This window comes from Mixophyes fleayi, chromosome 6 (assembly GCF_038048845.1).
Source record: "Mixophyes fleayi isolate aMixFle1 chromosome 6, aMixFle1.hap1, whole genome shotgun sequence".
NCBI lineage: Eukaryota > Metazoa > Chordata > Amphibia > Anura > Limnodynastidae > Mixophyes > Mixophyes fleayi.
Window position 1 is genome coordinate 209,874,343 of NC_134407.1, and position 23,150 is coordinate 209,897,492.

The window sequence follows — 23,150 nt, forward strand, 5'->3', positions numbered from 1 at the left end:
AATGAATGTCTAGAGACTGAAGTGTCTTCTACATTTCTCTCCCAGAGCCGTAACTTAGAATTCTAGCGCCTGGGGCGAGAAAGACAAATGCCGCCCCCCAAGCCCTCAATTTTAACCAAATGAACCTAAAATATTACTAAATTGCGCCCCCCTTCAGCATTGCGCCCTGGGCAGTCGCCCTGTTGCACAGCCCTAGTTGCGGCCCTGGTCTTACCTGTCAGTCTTTGATTAAATTTTGGTCTCCATGAAAATGGCCACCTCCATAGACATCAATACATGGACATAGGACGCAATTTCTGACTGTATCACCATGCCACAGATGGAGAAGCCAACCACGTCTTGTACTCGCTCAGCATCAGGGAGAATGCCAGACTCTTCAGGGAGTGAGGGAGATCACCCCTATTTCAGGGAGTGTCCCTGACATTCAGGGAGAGTTGGCAAGTATGGTTAAGCTTTTGTTAAATTGTTTGGATAATTAAATACGGCTAAACCATGCAGGAATAGCTGTTTCCACATGGTTTTTAGACTTGATAAATAGGCCCCAAAATCCCTTCATAACTATTTTATTTTTAACATCAACAAGTAAGATAACACCACAATTTCCAGGGTCCCCTCACTCTTCTTCATGTCATGAAGTTCATGTCTATAATAAATATTAACATGGCATTCATTACAAGAATATATACTGTAATTTATCAATTGACTAAAGCAGCAATCCTATGGAAAAAACGTGCGTTTTCAAAGTTAATTCTTAGGGGCATATTTAATTGTCCGCGGGATTGCCGAAAATCCTGCGGACCGCGCAGGATTACTGTTATTACGGTAATCCTGCGCGGAAAAAACGTTAATACGGTAATCTACTCGCTGGATTTCAGCTCGCAGCTCCCTGAGGCGAGCTCAGGGAGGACAGAAACCTCCCGTGGAGCAGAAGGGCATAAGCTCCCTGAGCTGCGAGCTGAAATCCAGCGAGTAGATTACCGTATTAACGGTTTTTCCACGCAGGATTACTGTAATAACGGTAATCCTGCGCGCTCCGCAGGATTTTCGGCAATCCCGCGGACAATTGAATATGCCCCTAAGTGGGTCAATTTGTGAAAACAGTGTTTAAATATTAGTTGCCACCGGCTATCCTCAAAACAAATGTTTGGGTTAGACATAATATAGCTAGATTACTTTAGCAAATAACTGAAGCAGTGAGAAAACAACTAAGGAGATATATATAAATTGAACGTGGAACCAGGAAGTCTGATGGAACGCAGCACCAGGAAGTCTGATGGAACGCAGAACCAGAAAGTCTGATGGAACGCAGCACCAGGAAGTCTGATGGAACGCAGAACCAGGAAGCTAAATGGAACGCAGAACCAGAAAGTCTGATGGAACGCAGCACCAGGAAGTCTGATGGAACGCAGAACCAGGAAGTTCAATGGAACGCAGAACCAGGAAGTATGATGGAACGCAGAACTAAGCAGTATTATGAAACGCAGAACCCGGATGTAAAAGTTTGAGCTCCGCCGCAACACAACATCTTCCTGTTCCGGCGTTTTAGTCAACAAGAACAACGAAGCTTTTCCCAGTAAGTTCAGATAATAGGTCTGTAATTGCTTCTATATACTCCTTATACAGAGCAGGTATTATTCCATCACCCTCCTTCACATTATACATACAGAACATTGATGAGACACACTGGTTGAGAATCACTGAATGAAACACACATGAACAGATATTAATGTATTTTGTCCTTGAATTTACAGCACCAGCCTGTCACCATATGTCACTTATAGCCTGACCACAAATGGATGGAGTTAAGTGTAAACAGGAAAATCAGAATGTCATGTCACATGATATACAGGTAGATGGAAGTGGGAAATTCTGGTATCATCCAGTTTATAATACATTTTACCTCCTCTTATTTGTTGGTTATTTGTTCAGACGTGTTTTTACCTAACTATATTATTGTGTATCACGTTTAGGGTGAAGTTCCGGTACATGTGAAGATAAAGGAGGAGGAGATCTCTACAGATATCAGCACAGGTCAGTGATAATCACTAAATACAGAAAATATGCATATGTGCTCAGTGTTCAGGCTGTCTCTGGGTCCACTGAATATTCTCAATGCTATTGGGTAGGACCTGGTATCGGCATACTAGAGTCCATCAGACTGATCATGGAATCTCCCAGATATAGGTGTCTCACCACGGATACCTTCATTTACTGCCTTGGTGTAACAGCCTCCCAATGTCCACATTCTTAGTGAGTAGTCCTACTGGAACTAAATAACAGTCCCCAGCCTCCTTCCCCCAACCACAACCTCTATCCTGCTGTTACAAAGTATCAAAGTCCCCCCCAGGACCTCCACCCATATCAGGGAATATGATCCTTATTTGTTTGTGTTTGTATAACCAGATTATCAAATAACTTGAAAATGGGAGGGTGAGATACTTACCCATCCGAAAGTGGCGGGGACAGATACCTGTCCTTGTAACAGAAAGAGCCCTCATAATTGCCCAGCATCCCAAATAATGTACTTAATCTATTCAGTCGGTGTTTCATTATATGAAATCCATTTCTTTCTAGTCTATTCATTAAGCCACATAGAAGAATAGAGTCCAGGTTTACAGCTGTGAATGGCATGGATACACACAGTGTGTCCTGAATAGACAATACAAATCCTGACATGATAGTGAGGAATGAGAGAGGCGTCAGAGCTGAGTGTGAGTGATCATAAGGACACTTGGGAGAATAGAGTCCATTCAGAAACCTGTACAGGTCACTAATACCACTTTCATACTGCCGCCCCGGCAATATCCCGGGTTTTTGAAGCCGGGTTTTTGCAGGGGCTCGGAGCGTCCCAGCTCAGAAACACCATTCATACTGCACCTCGGACCCGGGAATTTCCCGGGTTGACCCCATTCATACTGCACATGTTTGTGCCCTGGCAATTTGTGGGAGTCATCACCAGAGCAGTTTTCATTTCTGAATAATGAAGACTGGATGCTGCTCCGGTGTTTAATATTCTGTCTCTCTGTCTCTCTGTCTCTCTCTCTGTCTCTCTCTTCTCTCTCTCGTTTTCTGTGCAACCCGGGTTTTTCCATTCATAGTGCAGGCAACCCGGGTCCGACCCGGGAATTACCCCTCGATAAATCCCGGGTTTTTAGACCCGGGATTTTTGACTTGTACTATTCATACTGCACCAAGACCCGGGTCGTTTGAGCTCGACCCGGGAAAAACCTGGGATTTTGGTGCAGTATGAATGTGGTATAATATACACTTTGTGTGATAAATCGTACATTAACAACGTAATCCATCTCTGTGTGTCTCCTACAGATGGATCCAGTAACAGAAATACACCAGAGAGATATCCCAGCCCTCGTTATTCACAGGACTGTACAGAGGAAGATGTCAAACTGGATAAACATATTAAGGTATCGGCAACACATGGATTATTTTCCTTTTCTGCAATTTATTTTTAGTATTAATTTAATTTTATAATGTGTTCCAATAAGAGTCATAGAGAATGTGGAGGATAAGCCCTATCATTGGATCTTAATGAACTAGTAAAAGGGACTTCTTCTCAGGGCATGTCTTAGTGCATGACACTGAGCGATTAAGGTTCAGCTTGTTGTCCGTAGACATAGACCATTTGTTTCTGTTTATAACGCTTCACTAGGGACAATTGCTGTCATTCCTGTCTTTAGCTTGTAGGCTTTGATACTGTTTCTACCTTCTACTTGTTTCTACCTGTCTATACTTACCCCAGTGAAAGTAATATCTATAGAACGAGTAGCTTCGTTCATATAAGCCTAATCAGCATTGTGAGATTTTCTAATACACCAACTATCGAGTCTGCCCAGTCGATGCTCTCTCAAAGCGATCTCCTTATGGATGGGTCTTTTGTGATATGGATGGTTCATTAACAAGTAGATGTCAATGGATGCTATATCGGTGGGTATTTGAAACATTATAAGGGAAATGGATTGAGTTCTGTTTTTATTAGCAGTTGGCTGACACAGTGGGAGATATTGGCTGTTTCAGAGGGAGTGGATCTGGATGTTTTCAGTATGCAAGTCATTTTTGGAGCTCATTTGAGGATATTAGTTTGCTGTGAGGGGGAGTATAAACTGAGAACCGTATTGGGGTTTAGTGTACTTTGATTGAAATGGTTGATGGAGGTTGATGTAGCTTCTTTGAGACCAATCCTGAAGGAGCAGTCAGACAAGTATGATGAAAATCAGGAGAGGTTGTACCAAGGGTTACAGGAGAACTGCCAGCCATGGACCAATTTGTTCCACCAAGGTTAAGGTGTAAAGCAGACCTGTTACCATTTCCCCTTGGTTAATTGGTTTTCTTTATTATAACTAGTCCCTTGTGGTCACAACACTGGGAACTGGACCCCCTTCTTTACCCGTTGGTAGCACACCGGATTATATCCCGAACCCACTATGTCCTACACGTAGGGCTGCTGGCACTGACTGGCAATTAACAGGTGCCCTACGGTGTCCTGTCATGGGTATATCACCACTTGGACACACATCTCTCCACGAGAATTGTAGGATTTATTAAACATGAAAGAACTCAAATAGCTACAATATTGTAACGATGTATACAGTACACTGGATGTCACAACATATACTGTACATGAAGGGCACAATACTTTAAACATATAAGTAGCGGTTACTGGTTACTGACAAAACTTCTGGGTCATATAGGGACACTCTAAGGATTCCTCAGTCATTGCTTTGTCAGACTGCAGCAGTCTGAACAATCATTGACCACAAGTGCGATCCTGTCTAGACAGTTCATCGGAAGCCGTAACCTCCAGCCATCGCTGTCAAGCGCATAGACCCAGCATTGTCATCGGCGATCTTTTTAAACTCCTCTATTTTCTCATGGTCTTAGGGGTGGGGGAGTGAATGCTTGAAGAGACACCCACTTGTGTCATTTAGATTGGGTGACACTGGGGACTAGATATAGGGATTTCTCAGTTCATTACTTTATCTCTTCCTGTTCTGGCTCCTGAGAGTCAGGGTTAGGGATTGATTTAACAGTGGAGTGCTGACTTGGCACCCAATAGGGTTTAAATCTTTATGATGAATATATTTAACCATTGGGTATCTTTTTTTTCCCTTGAAATGTTACTGTACGGTATCCCAAATATCCAGCTCGGAATGTATAACGAGATGACTTATGGTGAATATTGCAGCATCCTACATTCCTTTCTGATTTAACACCATAATGTTGAACATGAAAATCCCTGTTGTGTTTAACACAAGCATTTTATGATATTTTTATCCATGAGAGGGGGTTCTACTGACTATACTGGGTACCCCCTTCTTATCACCCTTGTGCACCCAGGAGAGAGCATTTTATGCAGTGAGCATTGCTGTATCCACAGACGTAGAGCGTCCACCTTTTCTCTGACTCAATGGGACTTAAAATAATTGATTAAGTATTTGAGGTTTTCATCATCTACATTTGGGTTTTCTAATTGTTTTATTCTATGTGTTCTTTAGGAGGAAAAGTTGAATATTGTGATAGTTGATATTGGTCCAGAGAATCAGAGAGCAGATGAAAGACATGTGAAGATTAAGGAGGAGGATATCCCTACAGATATCAGCCCAGGTGAGCAATAATCACTAAATACATAAGTGTGTCACTTATTCTCCTTGTGCAGTCACTGCAACAATCGCTTATTCTACGTCTTCCTCTGTCTCTGCAAACTAATGAGTGGGGGTCTCAGGTTTAAATTCTGGGTGTACCATTGACCCTAGACTGCAAGTCCTGTAGTATCAGTTTATATGCTTTTTCTGTCAATTAAATATAACATTTTTGTCAGTATTCAAAAAAACAAGAGGTTAAGGACATTTTAAATAATGGTTGATGAATGTGATATGACAAGGTGGGAAGTTTCTTAAATTAGGTCTTTAATGAGTGAGTGAAAAGAGTATAGAGAAGACAAGGGATAAGTAGGGGTGCTGAGGTCAGTGCTGTGATATGAAGCTCTAATTTGGTCTCATCTGTCCACAGCCCTTGTTCTCTCAGAAGGAATTTGGCTTATTCTGGTGTGTTTTGGCAAAGTCCAGTCAAGTTTCTTATGTCTCTCTCACCAGTGGGTCTCCTGTGCCTCCTACCGTATAACCAGATTTCATGAGTGAGGAACTGGTTAGCTAGTCGCAGTTTTACTGGGGACCTCCGGTAATGGGAGGTGGGGGCTGGCTCTCATAGCAGCTCTAAAATAAGGCACTGGCTATGTGCGCTAGGTCTTGGGGGATAGTTGATCTCCCTCCAGCTCCTCCTCCTTGGTGTGGCTGCTGTTTTGACAAGCCCACCAGAGAGGTGCTTTTTTTTACCACTGGTCTTCTTGGAGAAAGGGCAACCTGTTTTGCCCTAGGAGAAGCTGATCATTCCCTGTCTGTGGGAGTGGTTATTCCTGTCCCAGATCAGCAAAGGGATTTGCGGTTGCGAGTAGACAGGTTCGAGATGAAGTCCTCGGTCAGCAACAGCATGAAACAGGTCTAAGTTCATTTTCAAGTGAAGGAGAATCGTCTGTGTGAAATCTAATTCTAACTACTTCTAAAAGGTGCCACTAACTTTGCCCATCCCATTTAAGGATTCTTTATGTTTTTTTGGGTCTTAATCTACCAAAATATTTTTATTAGAAAAAAGTGCAAGGGTGCCAGTATTTTTGGCCACGACAGTATGTTCATGCTCTCTCATTGTGATGCTCTCTCATCGATATGGGCAGCATGGTGGTGTAGTGGTTAGCACTTCTGCCTCACAGCACTGGGGTCATGACTTTGATTCCTGACCATGGCCCTATCTGTGTGGAGTTTGTATGTTCTCCCCGTGTTTGCGTGGGTTTCCTCCGGGTGCTCCGGTTTCCTCCCACAATCCAAAAACATACTGGTAGGTTAATTGGCTGCTACCAATATTGACCCTAGTCTGTGTGTGTGTTAGGGAATTTAGACCGTAAGCCCCAATGGGGCAGGGACTGATGTGAATGTGTTCTCTGTACAGCGCTACAGATTTAGTGGCGCTATATAAATAGATGATGATGATGATGCAGTGTGTGTAAGAAGTCTCCTCTCATATTTGTTAAGACAAGTGGTTGAACATTTTAGGTTTATAATACAAGCTCGTATCATAGGCGTTGAACCGCCCTTTGCACCTTATCACATTATATATCGTGATAGACTGGGCGAGACTACAAACTGCAGCGGATTATGTTTGGCAGAAGAGGGCACCAGATGTTTGATATGAGACAATTAAGTGGTCCTCTTGCATCCAATCATATGTAATCCTATGTTGATATGTTCTACTGCTTCAGGCTTTTTTCTCATTCTTAGCAGATTATGATAACTAATGCACTAAGGCTTGCGAGAGTCCATTCCGTTTAAATAAACTTTATAAATAGTTTGGATCGCAGCACAATAAATAATAAACTATCTGACCATTGAAAACCTTGGGCTCTGTTCATACTTTAAGGCTGGGACACACATTCTCAAATAAATTGTAAATATCTTCATGCTGGATGAACATCCTTTTCCAGTTAAAGGCACCATATTATTTTATTTTCCCTTTGTGTTTGTCTAAGATCATTGTGAAGAGATTGATGTGTAATACTCCTTTGGGCCTTTGCTTCTATAACGTAGTTACTAAGTCTGCTTAAGAGGAATATTAGACAACTATTACTTTTTCTAATTTACGTTTGTTTTATATAGCTCAAATGAATTAAAACAGAAACATATCTAATAAGGTCTTTACAGGCTTAATGTTCCTGATTGAAATTTACACCACATACATAGAATAAATCCATACAACAAGAACTGACACTAGACATGTATTTCCTTATTACATCTTTATTATATATAATCTGTATCAGTTATCCTGGTATTTGTCGGCTTTCCCCTAGAACCTTGTGGGAGGCAATAACAGCCATTAATTGCTTTTGGTTTTCACAAAAGTAGGAGGATTTGACTAAAACATATATTACACTTACTCTGCAGTCCAAGTATTTAGCATTAGGATATTATAGTGCTATTGGATTGCTGTGGTATAGGGCAGTGGATTACAAACTTTTTCAGTTCAAGGCACCCTTAGGGTCTCCAAAATTTTTTCAAGGCACCCCTAAGCCAAAATAATTACCAAGTAGTAATTGCTTAACACTGGGCCTGGCCGAGGCACCCCTGTGAGATCTCCAAGGCACCCCAGGGAGCCTAGGCACACAGTTTGGGAACCACTGGTCTAGGGGGTAAATGTATTAAGTAGCGATTCTAGGAAATCGCCGAAATTCGGCGACTTTGCCGGCATAATTTAAAACGGCAATGGGTTTAAAGGCAAGTTTGGCCTTTAAACCCATTGCCGTTTTAAAGTATGCCGGGAAAGTTATTTCTTTTGACATCAGAAGTTCTCTTCCTTTGGAAATAGCTGGAAGTTTAAAATATAATTTCATCAGAAAGTAAAAAAAAAAAAAAGTAAAAAAAAAAACCTTTCCCTTGTTAATGTTCCTTTCGCAGTAATAGTGCACAAGTACTCATCTGTATTTTTTTCCAATTTGTATATTTCAGTACACATGAATACAAGGAGGAGCTACCTGAGAAATTCTTACAAAAAATGGTGGTCTCCCGCAAAAAATAATTATGTCTCTCATAAGGTACCGTAAATAGTCTGTTTCACTTTGATAGTTATGATTGCGTTGTAGACAAAGCCTTTTCTGTTTAGCATGTATATATTTAAATGTTTTTATTTTTGTTAAGATGGATCTGGCAAAGAAGAAAATGTACTCAGAATATCTTATGAATCCACAGTTCCTAAAAGAATTTATAGACGTGTATCGATCATTTCCATGTTTATGGAATGTGAAGTTCTCAGATTATTCTAATAAACAGAAAAGATCAAAAGCCTATGAAAAGTTAGTAGGCCTTTGTAAAAGTGTATGTCCGACAGCAAATATTCAATTTGTTAAACATAAGATCGCAAATTTGAGAACCGTCTTCAAAAAAGAATTTAATAAGGTACAAGTATCCAAAAAGTCTGCTGCCTCCGTGCATGACATCTACGTGCCACGTCTGTGGTATTACGACCTACTTAAATTTACTATCGGTCAGGATATTCCAAGGAAGTCAGCCTCCAGCTCAAGTCAGGAGACCCAGGAAGCACGACCGGAAGAGGAACCCTCCGATGAGATCATAGAAACTCTTGAGGAATCTACAAACTTGTCTCAGGTATTGCACCTTAATTTTTTTTTTATATGTCTGCAGTGGTCAAAATGGGCCATTTTTAGGGAGGTATAACATTTTCACTCCTATTTGTCTGTCTCTCTCTGTCTGTCCGTCTCTCTCTGTCTGTCCGTCTCTCTCTGTGTCTCGCTGCAAGTGTTTAATTTCCTGTCTGTCTGGCACAGAAGAAGTCCATTAGTCTGTGAAATAGTTGCACAGTTTAATTTTTTGGGGTAAAAAATACTTGTTCCATAAACTTGTAAATAAGCACTTTCCCATTCATGGCAACATCCATCATGATCAAACATACTTTATTTTCACTACTATCAGAAGAATAATGCTGAAATATCTTCTGCAGTTAAAGTATTATGGTAATGTGTAGGGAAGGTTTCATTATTACAATTTTTTCTCCCTTTCTCCAGTGGTAACTATGGGTAGATTTCTTTTCCAGGTTGGATAGAGAACGATCCCGGATACTATATAAGGCAGCCTCTCCTCTTCCCCTGTGTCCTTTTCCTGTCTCTAGAACAGGTAGGGCTGGTAGTGTGTTTTTTCTGTAGGTAGGGGCTTACCATCTCTGGAGATCCCGGCCATGTACTAGTCAATGCTGCAAGCTGCTGTGGATGGGGCTGGCTGACCCGGGTGCATCAGACCAGTGTCTTCAGGAATGGTTCTACTGCAGTACTTATTGGATTTGGCATCAGTTCCTGAATGCCGGCAATCTACACCTGCGTGCATCGCATCAGACTTCATAGGGCTCAAGTATGGAGGACCAGGTCTGTGTGTACGGAGCCGCTTTGAGCTTCCCTGCAGAAGGGGTAACGGAAAGGTTTTACAAATTGAATCTGTTGGACGTGGTTCACAGATGGAGTCGTAGTCAGATCTCAAACAGCTGTAGGTAAGCCCCTAAGTGTAGGGGTGCTTTGTATTATGTTATTTAGTTAGTAATTTGGTTCTTTTCAGTACAATCGAGCAAGATTCAGAGAGTGTGTGTGACAAGCCTCTAATGAATGGAGCTGAAGGAATGTTTTCTACAGTTCACAAGCAAAGGGGAAAAGAAGCCACAAGGACAGAAAAAGGAACTTCTGGTTCGGATGAAAGAGACATTTCCTACTAAACAAGATCTATGTACCCTGCAAGGGTTGAAAAGACCAAATTGTGATTCCCCAGCAGATTTGGAGGTTTTCTCTAGTAATTAGTCTGGAGTAAGGGAGTCACCTAGAATGTTTAATCTGGAAAAAGTAGAAGTGCTATTGAAGCATATTTATAGATCTGTGGGTATGGATCAAGAGTTCCACAGATATCCAGCGATCCCTCTTTGAGGAACGCAATATAAAATGTAGAGTCTTTCCAGTACATCAGGTGGTAAATGATATGATTTTGAAGGTATGGGCAGCAAGTATTAAGCCTCAACTTAACTTAAGCAGGTTTGATCGTATGTGCCCCTGATACAGAAGTAGACGCTTCAGTAGGAAGTTTGTCATCTAGAACTAAGATTCCTATTGAGGATGGGGGGGCTCTTAGGGATCCCATGGATGGGAGTATGGAGAATTGTTTCACATATTTATTCTGCAATTGGTTATGGTCTCAATGGCGAAGATGATGTGGTGAGACACTTTATACAGATGGTCAAGAAAAACATAGAAGATAGCACTTGTTAAAATGCATTGAGAATATGCAGAAAGCCATAGAATTTTTGTGTGAAGCATCAACAGAGGTGGATAGGAGTGCTCACTGGATGCGTCCTTGGACAACAGACACTCCATCAAAATTAGCCTGACCAGTCTACCGTTTAAAGGATCCCTGCATTTTGGAAATAAATTGGACCAGAGGTCCTCTGGGGCTAGGTCTAACTACATGCCGTAAGATGGAAGATCTAAATATTCTGCTTTGGCTACTCAGGGATTCAAGGATGTGAGGGGGTTAAAAGCCAGGGAGGCAATATTCTAAGCAATGTTTTAAAAAAAACAATGGAGGTCAAATCGGAGAACTTGGCTATGAGTATTGCCAGGATTAGTCCCCAGTGACATCAGTAGGTAGACACGTGACACTTTCCATCAGAGGTCAGTGTGTGATGATAAAAGAAGGGGAAAAAAAAGTATGATTTTTTTTTTTCCTTCAGTACCCCAATGAAAACCTCTTTGTTACATCCAGAGTTCCATCTTCCAACGCGGAATTAGTAGTCACTCTACAAAATGGTCTGCAAACTTTGATAGTCTCATGTAATTTCTCCTGTGTCGGTAGACCTTTCGCTCAATCCTGGATTTGAAAAAGACTCAACAAATTTGCCCATACCAGACATTACCTCATGAAGTCTGTGAATTCCACCCTCAGACATACTGAAGATCTATGGATTTGAGAGTCCTTCACCTAGGATATTTTCATATCCCTGTGGATGTTCATCACAGGAAATTCCAAGACTCTGTGCACTGGGTCAACACTTTCAGTTTACTTGCTTGCCCTTTGTGCTGTTGACATCTGAGGACATTAACCAAGGTGTTAGTCACACTTAAAGTAGAAGTGAGGAAACAAGGGGTCCAGATATGACCTCATCTGTACAGCAATCTTGTGGAAGATTCAGAACGCAGTGTCAGTTGCAATACTCAAGTAATACGGTTTCTGAATCAGCTGGATTGTAAACAAGGTGAAAAGCCATCTTAACCCGTCGCACAAATTCAGTTCCTGGGGGTAGACATGACACAGAACAGCGTATTGACACCACAGGAACGGTGTATCAAGGTCCAGTCCCCAGCATGTCCGCTGTAGACTCAGAAGCAAATCCCAAAAAAGAAAGGTCTGCAATTGGGGATATTCTCATCCACCATAGGGGCAATTCCATGAGAAAGACGGGCATATATGAGATCTTCAGTTGAAACTGGTAAGGAAATTACAGAAGGACTTCCCTAAACCAGGTCATTACCCCGTCGAAAAACACCAGACTGTCGCTCAGGTGGTGGCTAAATGCAAAGGGAATGTCCCTTCTGGAGCCAGAGTGAATTGATCCAACAACAGATGCCAGTCTCACGGGTTGGGGAGCTCACCTTCAAGGACAAGTATTGCAAGGCGAGTAGTCACAAAACAAGACAAGCGTTCATGTAAGTATCTTGGAGATGAGCAGTGTGGAAAGTGGTTCAACACTTTCAATCTCATCTGAGAAGGAAGTATCTCAGAATTTTCTTACACAACAGGACTGTAGTAGACTTTATAAGTCGGCAAGGACACACAAAACGTCAAACCTTGATAATAGAATAAGATTTACCCAGGAGAGTGGTCCTTCCATCAGGAGGTGTTGCAGTTACTGATGAGAAGTTATGACCTTCCTCAAGTGGACATCATGGTGACAAGAAGAAATGAGAAAGTTCTCAGGTTTTTCACTCAAACCAGGGCTCCAAAAGAGGCTTTGCAGCATCTACTCATAAGGCACAAATGTCAACATTGAGCATGTTCTTACCAAGTTAGCCTCATAAGATTTGGTTAGTTGGTTCTTTCAGCAGGGAAGAGGATTTGTCCATACATCAGGCCTTTCATGGCCGCATGGGATCCTGTTTTGGTTGTCTGATGTCTGACCCATTTGGGCTTCTGCAAAAAGTCTTCTTGAAAATGATGACGCTGAAAGGTGTTCTCTTGATAGCAGTTGCATCAACCCTCAGAGTGGGTGAGTTGCAAGCACATTGATGCAAAGAGCCTTTTCTCAATGATTACTTGGATGAAGTAGTACTCAGACCTAATTCAGAATTCCTACCTAAGGTGGTGTCTAAATTCCACATTAATCAGAAAAGTAATGCTGCCATCTTTTTATTCACATTCAAAAGAAGAGAGTGAAAGTAATCTACATTCACTGGGTCTAGAGTGATAGATAGATATATATATATATACAAGTTAACCCGTGCATGATACTCATGCATTCTAGTCAAATCAAGCTACTTAAGGTGTTAAAAAGGTTCTTGTCATGCATTTGGGCCATAGCCCAGGCCTCAACCACCAACCACTCCCCACTGTCACCCCCGGCAACCACTCCCCACTGTCACCCCCGGCAACCACCAACCACTCCCAACTGTCACTTCTCCTTCAAGAAATATATATATATATATTTTTTTTTAAATCTTTATAAACACTTTTAACAATTAACAAATTAAATTACCAAATTAAAAACATCTTAGTTTACCAAATTTCAGCCCTTTCTGAATTTTTTTTTACACACACACTAAGAATTTAGTAGGTCAGTGTATAACTCCGCCCAGCAGGTGGTGCTGCAGCTTGGTTTTATTTTTTCCACACACAGACAGACTTAACACACACATATTATAGATAGATATATATATATATATATATATATTTATATATATTTATTATGGGTCTGATCCATTAAGGCAAAAAAAACGAGCAAGTTTTCTCCTGGACAAAACCATGTTACAATGCAAGGGGTGCTTATTAATTTTTCATTTTGCACATAGGTTAAATACTGTCTATTTTTTCATGTAGCACACAAATACTTGATAGCTTATTTGTACACTGAAATTTAAAGTTGATCTAGGACATGCTCTACCCCAACTATAAATCTGCCATCACATTTAAAGGTACCTCCCTCTCCTATGCAACATGGATTTGCCCAGGTGCAAAGTTACTCTTTTTTTTTTTTTTGCTTTCCTTTGCTTAATGAATCAGGCCCAGTATGTCTAGGACGGAAACACGGGGAGGACCGATAGCTCTTTGTGCTTACAGCTAGGGCCAGCGGAGGGTATGCTACCTCTAAACAAACCAACTCCATTTGGATTAGAGAAGTTCTTAAACTTGCGTACAAGATAATTGTGGTACGGTGCCAGAGATCCAAGGCTCAGGATTCAACAGTGCAGCTTTGCAATGCAGTTGGATGGTCATCTATTCATACTTTCACTAGTCATTATCATCTGGATAGCTTATCCACCTCGGATGCTCAGTTTGGAAGACATGTTCTTAGTTCAGGTTCCAAATATATTTTTAATTTGCAGCATATCTGGCTGAGTTTTGTTGATTATGTAGCCCTCTCTATTGTATTGTTTTGTTACATCCTATTAGGTATGGCTGCATGAATTCGAAAGGAGAAAATAATAGATTATAATTAAAGATAATTCCTTTTCTTTCGAGAGACCCCATGGAAGCCCAATTTCACTGCTGCTTGTAATGTTGTGTTTATATTATATGAAAGACACAGGGGAGGAAGAGGAGGAGGGGGCTACCTTATATATCACCCAGGGTGTGTTTTTGTTACCTGTCATTACTTAAGAAGAGGATGTTACTCATAGCTTATGGCTGCCATGAAGGCTCTCTCTTAGAAAAGGAGTTATCGATAATTATAGTCCGTTCTTTTCCATCAGTTGCTCCTTCACCCATTGCAAATTTAAATTGGTTCTCTTGAAAGAGGTTTTCCACTGTAAATACAAGTTTTTGCTAAAACTCCATCCATTCTCAATAAACATTCCTGATCAATTTGTTTAATCAACTTATAGGTAACCAGCAACAGCCAATCAGATGATGTTGATTTTGAGATACAAGAAGTCACTCCTATGAGAAAACAGAAGAAAAGAAAAATCTATAAAGACGATGACTTGAGCAACGAGCTCCTCTCTCAAGCTGCTGCCATTCTCTCTAAAAACAATGATGAGTATGATGCCTTTGGCATAACTGTTGCATCAAAATTGCGAAGAATGGATGAAAAGCAAAGACTGATAGCTGAGGTCCTTATAACAGACATTTTATATAAGGGTATGTTAAACCAATTAAATGAAGAAACTTACGTTGCAGAATACTCCGATCAATACTACCCGACTAACTCAATAAGCTGATAAACTTCTTTTGGTTGTACTTCTTCCTGTGCCCACCAAGTGGCCATTTCCTGCCATAGTTCTGTGCCCTTTAACCACCTTAAATAATGGTAGATCACACACCTCTCTCTGCTTAACTCCTTCCCCTGTATCTTATTGCTTTGATACCGAGAATATTGGTTTTGATGATCATCATTCTCCTACATACTGAAACTCTTTGTTCCCTTTACAAAATGTCTCTGTGGTGGAGACTGATATGGCTTTTACTCAAGTATATTGTTTTCTTCACTTGGGTGAGTCAGAACCCTCCCTCCATGCAAACTGTAGCAGTGTTTCCCAAGCAGTACCTGCTGTGAATGAAAGAAATTCTAATAGTGTAAGGAAAAGAGAACTATAGCAAGTTAAGTAATATTTGTTTATATACTTAGCTTTGGAATCAATCAGTGGAACAAATGCGCATCGGGGAGCCTCACGGTTTGCACTGGTCCTGTAGTTGACAGTCTTCTATACACAGATCAGCCACAACATTAAAACCACTGACAAGTGAAGTAAATAACATTGATAATCGCGTTACAATGGCACCTGTCAAGGGGTGGGATATATAAGGCAGCAAGTGAACAGTCGGTTCTTTAAGTTAATGTGTTGGAAGCAGCAAAAATGGGCAAGTATTAGGATTGTTATGGCTAGAGGACTGGGTCAGAGCAAAAATGACAGATCTTGTGTGGTGTTCTCGGTATGCAGTGGTTAGTACCTACCAAAAGTGGTCCAAGGAAGGAGAACCATCCATAGGGTCTAGGGCGCCAAAGGATTGATGCTCCTGGGGAACTAAGGCTACTGTCTAGTCCAATCCCACAGAAGAGCTACTGTAGCACAAATTGCTGAAACAGTTAATGCTGTCTATGATAGAAAGGTGTCAGAACACACAGTGCATCGCAAACATGTCAGAGTGCCCATGCTGACCCTGGTCCGCCACCGAAAGCGCCTACAATGGGCATGTGAGCGCCAGAAATGGACCAAGAAGTAATGGAAGTAGGTGGCCTGGTCTGGTGAATCACATTTTCTTTTACATCAAGTGGGCGGCTGGGTGCGTGTGCGTTTACCTGGGGAAGAGTTAGCACCAGGATGCACTATGGGAAGAAGGCAGCTGGCAGAGGCAGTGTGATGCTTTGGAAAATGTTCTGCTGGGAAACCTTGGCATTCATGTGGATAGTACTTTGATACATACAAGCTACCTAAACATTGTTGCAGACCAAGTACACCCCTTCATGGCAACGATATTCCCTGATGGCAGTGGCCTCTTTCTGCAGGATAATGCGCCCTGACACACTGCAAAAATTGTTTAGGAATGGTTTGAGGAACATAACAAAGAGCTCAAGGTCTTGACTTGTCCTTCAAATTCCCCAGATCTCAATCCGATCGAGCATCTGTGCGATGTACAAAAAAACAAGTCCGAGCCCTGCACAGGATCATTATCAGCAGCAGCAGCTATTTATATAGCACCACTAATTCCACAGCGCTGTACTGAGAAATCGCATCAGTCCCTGCCCCATTGGAGCTTACAGTCTAAATTGCCTAACATACACACAAACAGAGAGAGAGAGACTAGGGTCAATTTGATAGCAACGAAGTAACTTACTAGTATGTTTTTGGAGTGTGGGAGGAAACCAGAGTACCCGGAGCAAACCCACGCAAACACGGGGAGAACATACAAACTCCACACAGATAAATAAGTCCATGGTTGGGAATTGAACTCATGACCCCAGTGCTGTGAGGCAGAAGCGCTAACCACTCATCCAGCGTGCTGCCCCATCTGCTGCTAACATCTTGGTGCCAGATACCACAGGACACCTCTTGTGGGTCTTGTGTAGTCCATGCCTCGACGGGTCAGAACTGTTTTTGTGGCACCAGGGGGACCTACACAATATCAGGCAGGTGGTTTTAATGTTGTGACTAAACGGTATATAGCTGCACTGTATTTGGGAATGAGGATACGGATGTGAGGCTCCTATTTATACAGCACAATCATATAAACATCACATAATAGAACAATACATGAATAAAGAAAGATTCCTTGCAGATAACCCAGCTCCTCAGTAGGGAGACGAAATGTCATCTCTGTACTCTCCAACAGTGTGTCTAAGAAACATTCTCTTACATAGAAACATAATACGACAGCAGATAAAACACTTGGCCCATCTAGTCTGCCCATTTTTTAACCTATGGTAACATCAAACCCTATTTAATATTTCTTTTTAAGGCTATTCCTATGCCTATCCCAAGCATCTTTAAATTGCTCTATTGTATTAGCCTCCACCACCTCCGATGGGAGTTTATTCCACTTATCCACTACCCTTTCTGTGACGTAATTTTTCCTCAGATTTCCTCTGAACCTACTTCCCTCCGGTTTCTGTGCATGACACTTAACCCTAACCTACCACACAGCATAAGGAGGGGGAGGTGGAAACTGTGCTGTGATGGAGTATGCTAAGAAGAGAGGTGTCCAAAGCTTCTCTGCGTACTACAACATATGTGGTTGCCATGAAAGTCACATGACACTTGGCAAACAAATCATTAATAGCAGCTGGGGGACAAAACACCACCATGTGTCTTTTTTGCAGGTTTACAGAGTAATTTATGTTTTAAAAATAAATATATATCTTTGTTTCATGGGTTTGCAGCTTTAGCATTAGTTTTAAAGGTGACATGTGCCCCCTTAAACACATTTATTTAAGTCAAAAGCATATCTGAATAAAATCACCTTTTCAGTTATTTTTGGAAAGAGTAAGGCTTAGGGGTATATTTACTAAACTTCATGTTTGAAAAGGTGGAGATGTTGCCTGTAGCAACCAATCGGATTCTAGTTTTCATTTATTTAGTGCATTCTACAAAATGACAGCTAGAATCTGATTGGTTGCTATAGGCAACAACTCCACTTTTTCAAACCCGCAGTTTAGCAAATATACCACCAAGTGTTCAGAAACAACGCAGTGACTGCAGAGCAGCCTGTGCAACGCTTCCTTCTTAGGAGGTAAGTGATACTGAACTGTTTGAGACGCACTAGAGCTACGGTCATTGGTAAATGGTGTTGGTGAAACCATGGCTGTTTAAGAGCACCACCACCACATGTGTTATTGAGTGTATATATAGCTGTTAATGTAAGCTATTGAAAAGATAATAAATGATTCATTTAGATATCTACAGGTTTGTGTATGAACATCCCCTTTCAATAGGGCATCGTTTTTACAAATTTTGTGTGTAGTGTTTTTTTATTTTATTTTTTTGTTCAATATGCAATATTTTCTCTTTTCAGTATAGTTTTGATGTTACAACTGCTTTCTTAAGCTTTATCGTTTTTCTTTGTCCTGGTGACATTTCGCTCTGCTAGTCTGGAGAATAGTAGGTAGTTGTGTTTTTCTCTAGCCTTGATAACGTGAACCAGGCAAGTTGAGAGCCAGATTATTATTTTTTAACTACGTGTTTATGCGCTGGATAAAATAAGAAGAATGTTCTTGTGACAGCATTGTCGGATAGCAAGAAAAGTTTTGCATTTAATGCTCCATAAGCAAAAAACATCATTAATACAATTCCAATTTTACACATGATAAATACAGCCACACTGCCTGGACAAATCAGCCACTCTAGACACACACCAACAATATTATTGCCATCTTAGAAGAGCGGTCACCCTGGACAAACCAACACACCATCCAAACGTACCCTCCTGTTTTACACCCATGTTCACACACATTTCCGTCCCCAGTGTTTCGTTTGTTAATCATTTTTTTACTATTCAGCTTTTTTGTTTATTAATTTCGGGATGTTTTTGTTTTGTTATTGATCCCCCGCTCTCTATTTATACCGTTCACCACTTTTGTTGTTAGGACTTCCTACAAGAAAGAAAACTTTTTCTAGGTGTCTTCTCCCCACTTAGTAGGGCTGGTGGCTTCTCCACTCTAGCAGACAACGCTCTCGTTACCACTGGTTCTCCCTTGGATTACAGGGACATTGGAGGGGATATAGGGTATTAAAGAAGGAAGCAGAGTGGTCTGTAATGAGTTTTGGCAGGAATGGTGATTTTGTCAGAATCTTTCCCTGGAGGCCAGGCAGTCCACAGATGGTGTCACGGAGGACTATCATTTGGACAGCACTGGTCCAGGACAAAAGTTCTAGAGTTCTGGCCTTGGTGATCTCACACCGGCCAGTATTGGGGATGTGTTAATCACGCTGTGTTAATCGCCATGTATTGCGTGCAGCCGTCACTGAGGAACACTGGCCTGGAGCCAGAGGTATCAACAGGTGAGACTTAAGTGCTATGCAAGAAACAGTGTTTTTTATGTTTGTCTGCTAGACGTACTTGATTAGTATTTCATATGTTTAGTAGTTTAACAAGTACATGTACATTTCAAATTGTCTAATAGAGTCGCACATCTATTGCCATTACTCTTTGAGGAGACCTTAATTTTGAAGCTGTAAACTAGAGAATATTGTTGCCATTAATTGTTAATATTTTTAAAAAATTATTTTCTCAGTTTATATTTTGAAAAATGTTAAATTAGTGTTATATGACATTGCTATGGAAGTTGATGTAAGAAAGTGTATTAAATGATTTGGCAATAAAATGTATCTTATTGTGTTATTTCTTGACCACTTATATCTGGGGTGACCAACTAGTCGGAGACTAACATCCAAAATATATCTAGAGATATAGCAAAGATCCATGCCCGGAACATCTCTTCACATAGCCATCAGACCTCACTACATGCCCATTAGAGGTCCCCCATGTGCCCATCAGAACTTCCTTAATGACATCAGACCTCACACATGCCCACCAGACCTTCCCCACATACCTTTTCAGCTGGAGGCAACAGACTCTACAGCACCTGCCGAAGGGGGCCACACTTAGACGTTGTCCACCACTGACTTTCAGCATCATGTCTCTGTAACAATGGTTTTGATTACTGCTCAGAACTTCCTAAATGCCATCAGACCTCTCACGTCCGATCAGACCTTCCCCGCAGACAGCATCATGTCTCTGTAACAATGGTTTTGATTACTGCTCAGAACTTCCTAAATGCCATCAGACCTCTCACGTCCGATCAGACCTTCCCCGCAGACAGCATCATGTCTCTGTAACAATGGTTATGATTACTGCTCAGAACTTCAGCTCTCAAAAAAATGTCAGAATTATTAGTTACTATCAGTATTCGCTTTGTAGAAATACAATGCTTAGGAGACTGCCAAACAAATATACTTACAATCTCTATGAGGATTCTGGGTTAAACACTTTTGTTGCACCAACAGGCTGGTTTGCCAAGAGGCAGCTTTATGTACACTAGCATGTAAAAGTCTTTGGCCGAGGAAAATAATTGTTAATAAAAGACAAAATGCAGTGAAATAATTAAAAAATAGTTATTCATAATAAAGTTTCACATGATATTGTAACTAAACATTATCAAAATTATTTCTAATTTTATAGTATAACATAAATTTCAGATTCAATTTAACTTTCACCAATGTGTCCTCCTTTTGCACGTATCGCTGTTTCACATAATTAGGGCAATCGAGGCATCAACTTTTCTAAAGTTTCGTTAGTTATGCCTCTCCAGGCCTTGATCAGACATTTCCATAAGTTTATATAATTTGTTGGAGCCATAACACAAACTTTTCTGTCTTTCATCCCAGAGTTTCTCAATGAGATTGAGATCAGGTGACTGAGGAGGCAATGTCATAATTTGTAGAACTTTCTGCTTTTCTCTACTTTTCAAATAATTGATACACAGTATAGATGAGTACTTAGGGTCGTTACCTTGTTGCATGTTGAACCCCTTTCCAATATTTCGAGTTCCACTCTGTACAGCGCGATGTACTAAAATACTGTGGTACCATTTCTTATCCGTAGTTGATGTTATTTGAACTAAATCGCCAACCTTTGCTCCAACAAAACCACCCACAATCATGACTTGAGCACCACCATGTTTAACTGTATGACTTACACGGTTGTCTAACACACGTTCTCCGACCATTCATCAAACATACTGACGTCTTCTGGTTCCAAAAAGTGCAAAGTTGGACTCGTCTGTCCAAAATACTTTTTTCCACTGATTCAGTGTCCAATACCGGTGTTCTTTGGCCCATCAAAGGCGTTTTACTTTATTGACAGACCTAAACATTAGTTTTCTGCAAGCTATGTGATCATTTAGGCCTACGTTATCCAGACGTCTTTTGACTGTATCATCTGATACTGGAGATAGAGCAATATAAGTTAACAAATAAGCTTTGGCCAAAGACTTTTGCACGCTAGTGTACCAGCTTGGCACACCTCTTATCTCTGTGAGTATGAAAATCACCTGGGCAAGTAACTGGTTAAAATAAATGTACTTTATTGTATAACAACACACTGTAGCAATGACCCTACTTTGTACAAAAAAGTAGCAGGGTTATCACTGCACCAATGAAATTAAAAAAACATCCTCCCAGTGCCAAAAGAATCGAAAATGAGACCGTTATAATCCAGATGCTATTTATGGGCAGAGCACACTGTTGGGTACTGTATTCTCAGCGAATTGCTTTCCACAGTAAAACACACAAGACTTCCTGGTTATCCGGAAATTTGGTATCTGTATTTTTCCTTAACCATCATGTTTCAGCTAATAAAAGCCTTCCACAGGGAATTACCGCAAGTTTCATACACAACCCTATCCTAATAGGCTATAATCACTGGTAGGGACCAAGTCTGATGTCTTCCTGCTTTTGTAGGCACACAAAGTGGTATAGTCTGTTAAATCTTCCAGCTGCAATATACAGTTACTTCCAGAGAGCCTAGGCCAGTGAGACCGGGAAGCCTACTTGGCCTTGATGTTAAAACACAGAAAGGGGTAATCAAATGGGCCCTTCTTAGGGTGGTCCACTTAAAGTTCTCCGTATGCTACTTATGTCTTCTACCTTCTTTACCACCTCTGAGTCGCAAAATGTTTACGGTTCTTTGGGAGTCATTGTTAAAGTTATAAGGTGATCTTAAGTGTCAAGTGTTTTGATTCCTAGCGAATTTAGGAAGCAGCAACAGAAGTATAGAAACCAAGTATCTTTATTTAGGCAACATATGCGAACAAGGATTTAGTTTGTGGAATATGCAGATTTTCAGGTAGCATAAACAGGTATAACTCCAATACACAAATATGAACAGGTGTCGGGAATGGCAGGAAAGTCCAAAGAGCAACAGGTTCCAAACAATGACAGATACAGTTAAAATGCAGGAACAAGTATAGAGTTACCCTATCACCAGGATGCTCAAGTCTGTCCAGGGAAGCAAACAGAGTAGCTGAGTCCAGTGACTAGGCAGAGGTCTGGGCAACAAGAGTTCAAGCAGAAACCAGTGTCCAGGTTTCTGCTTGAACTCGGGGTCACAAGCAAACAAGCATAGTCCGGTAATCAGGGCGAGGTCACAACAGGAGATCAAACAGCAATAGAACAAACACTAGAATAGGGAGAAACAAGCAGCAGCCAGGGATTAACAATGAAATGCACAGATTGAGGCAGGTATTTGAAGCTGTGAGACAGGTGCAGTTCTAATCAGGTAAGGAGATTAACTCCTACAGGCATGGTGTAAAGTTCAGGGGCAGGACAGCAGCACCTCTGGTGGATTTGAGGTACAGCTGCCACATGCAAAGTATAGGCAGAGTCATAACATCAAGTGAACAGAACAATGGGACTGAGGTGTCATAGTTTAATGAGAAGTCAAAAGAGTGAAAATCAAACAAATGTTTTTTGGCGATGGGTGATCAAGGATACCCATGCAGTGGTGCTTTTCCTCAAGGTGGTGCTCTTCCTCAAGGTAGGTTCACCATTGACTGTGTCAAGCTTTTCACTGCTTCTCGATCAGATCGTCAGCCTAATTGTAACCTGTCTGGAGCTGGTAGTTTTGGTCATCGAGACTTTGGAGAGCTACCTTAACGCACTGGGTGGTTCGGTTCTGGGAGAATCTCCTACTTAGAAAGGAGCTCCAGCATCTTAACAAAGTAAACTGATCTAACAACAAAAATCTGGAGAGGGAAATGAAACCCACTGCGGTATCAGAAGTTGTGGTAATGCAAAATTTTTGCCATCTGTTGAAGCTCCATTCATTTTTGGATGGTAG

The 23,150-nt window shown here is 41.1% G+C and overlaps 1 protein-coding gene across 2 annotated transcripts; it reads left to right on the forward strand.

Moving 5' to 3' along the window:
- The first annotated feature begins 1,511 nt into the window (after positions 1-1,511).
- On the forward strand, positions 1,512-19,622 carry LOC142159944 (uncharacterized). 2 transcript variants are annotated; one of them, XM_075214843.1, is made up of 8 exons: positions 1,512-1,573; positions 1,752-1,849; positions 1,971-2,031; positions 3,325-3,422; positions 5,511-5,619; positions 8,565-8,650; positions 8,754-9,221; positions 14,702-19,622. In XM_075214843.1, the coding sequence occupies exons 2-8, from the start codon at positions 1,793-1,795 to the stop codon at positions 15,035-15,037; spliced, it is 1,215 nt and encodes a 404-aa protein (XP_075070944.1). In that variant the 5' UTR covers positions 1,512-1,573; positions 1,752-1,792; the 3' UTR covers positions 15,038-19,622. The 2 variants fall into 2 exon arrangements, with proteins under 2 accessions (XP_075070944.1, XP_075070945.1); XM_075214844.1 differs by having other exon boundaries at positions 1,549-1,590.
- Positions 19,623-23,150: the final 3,528 nt, after the last annotated feature.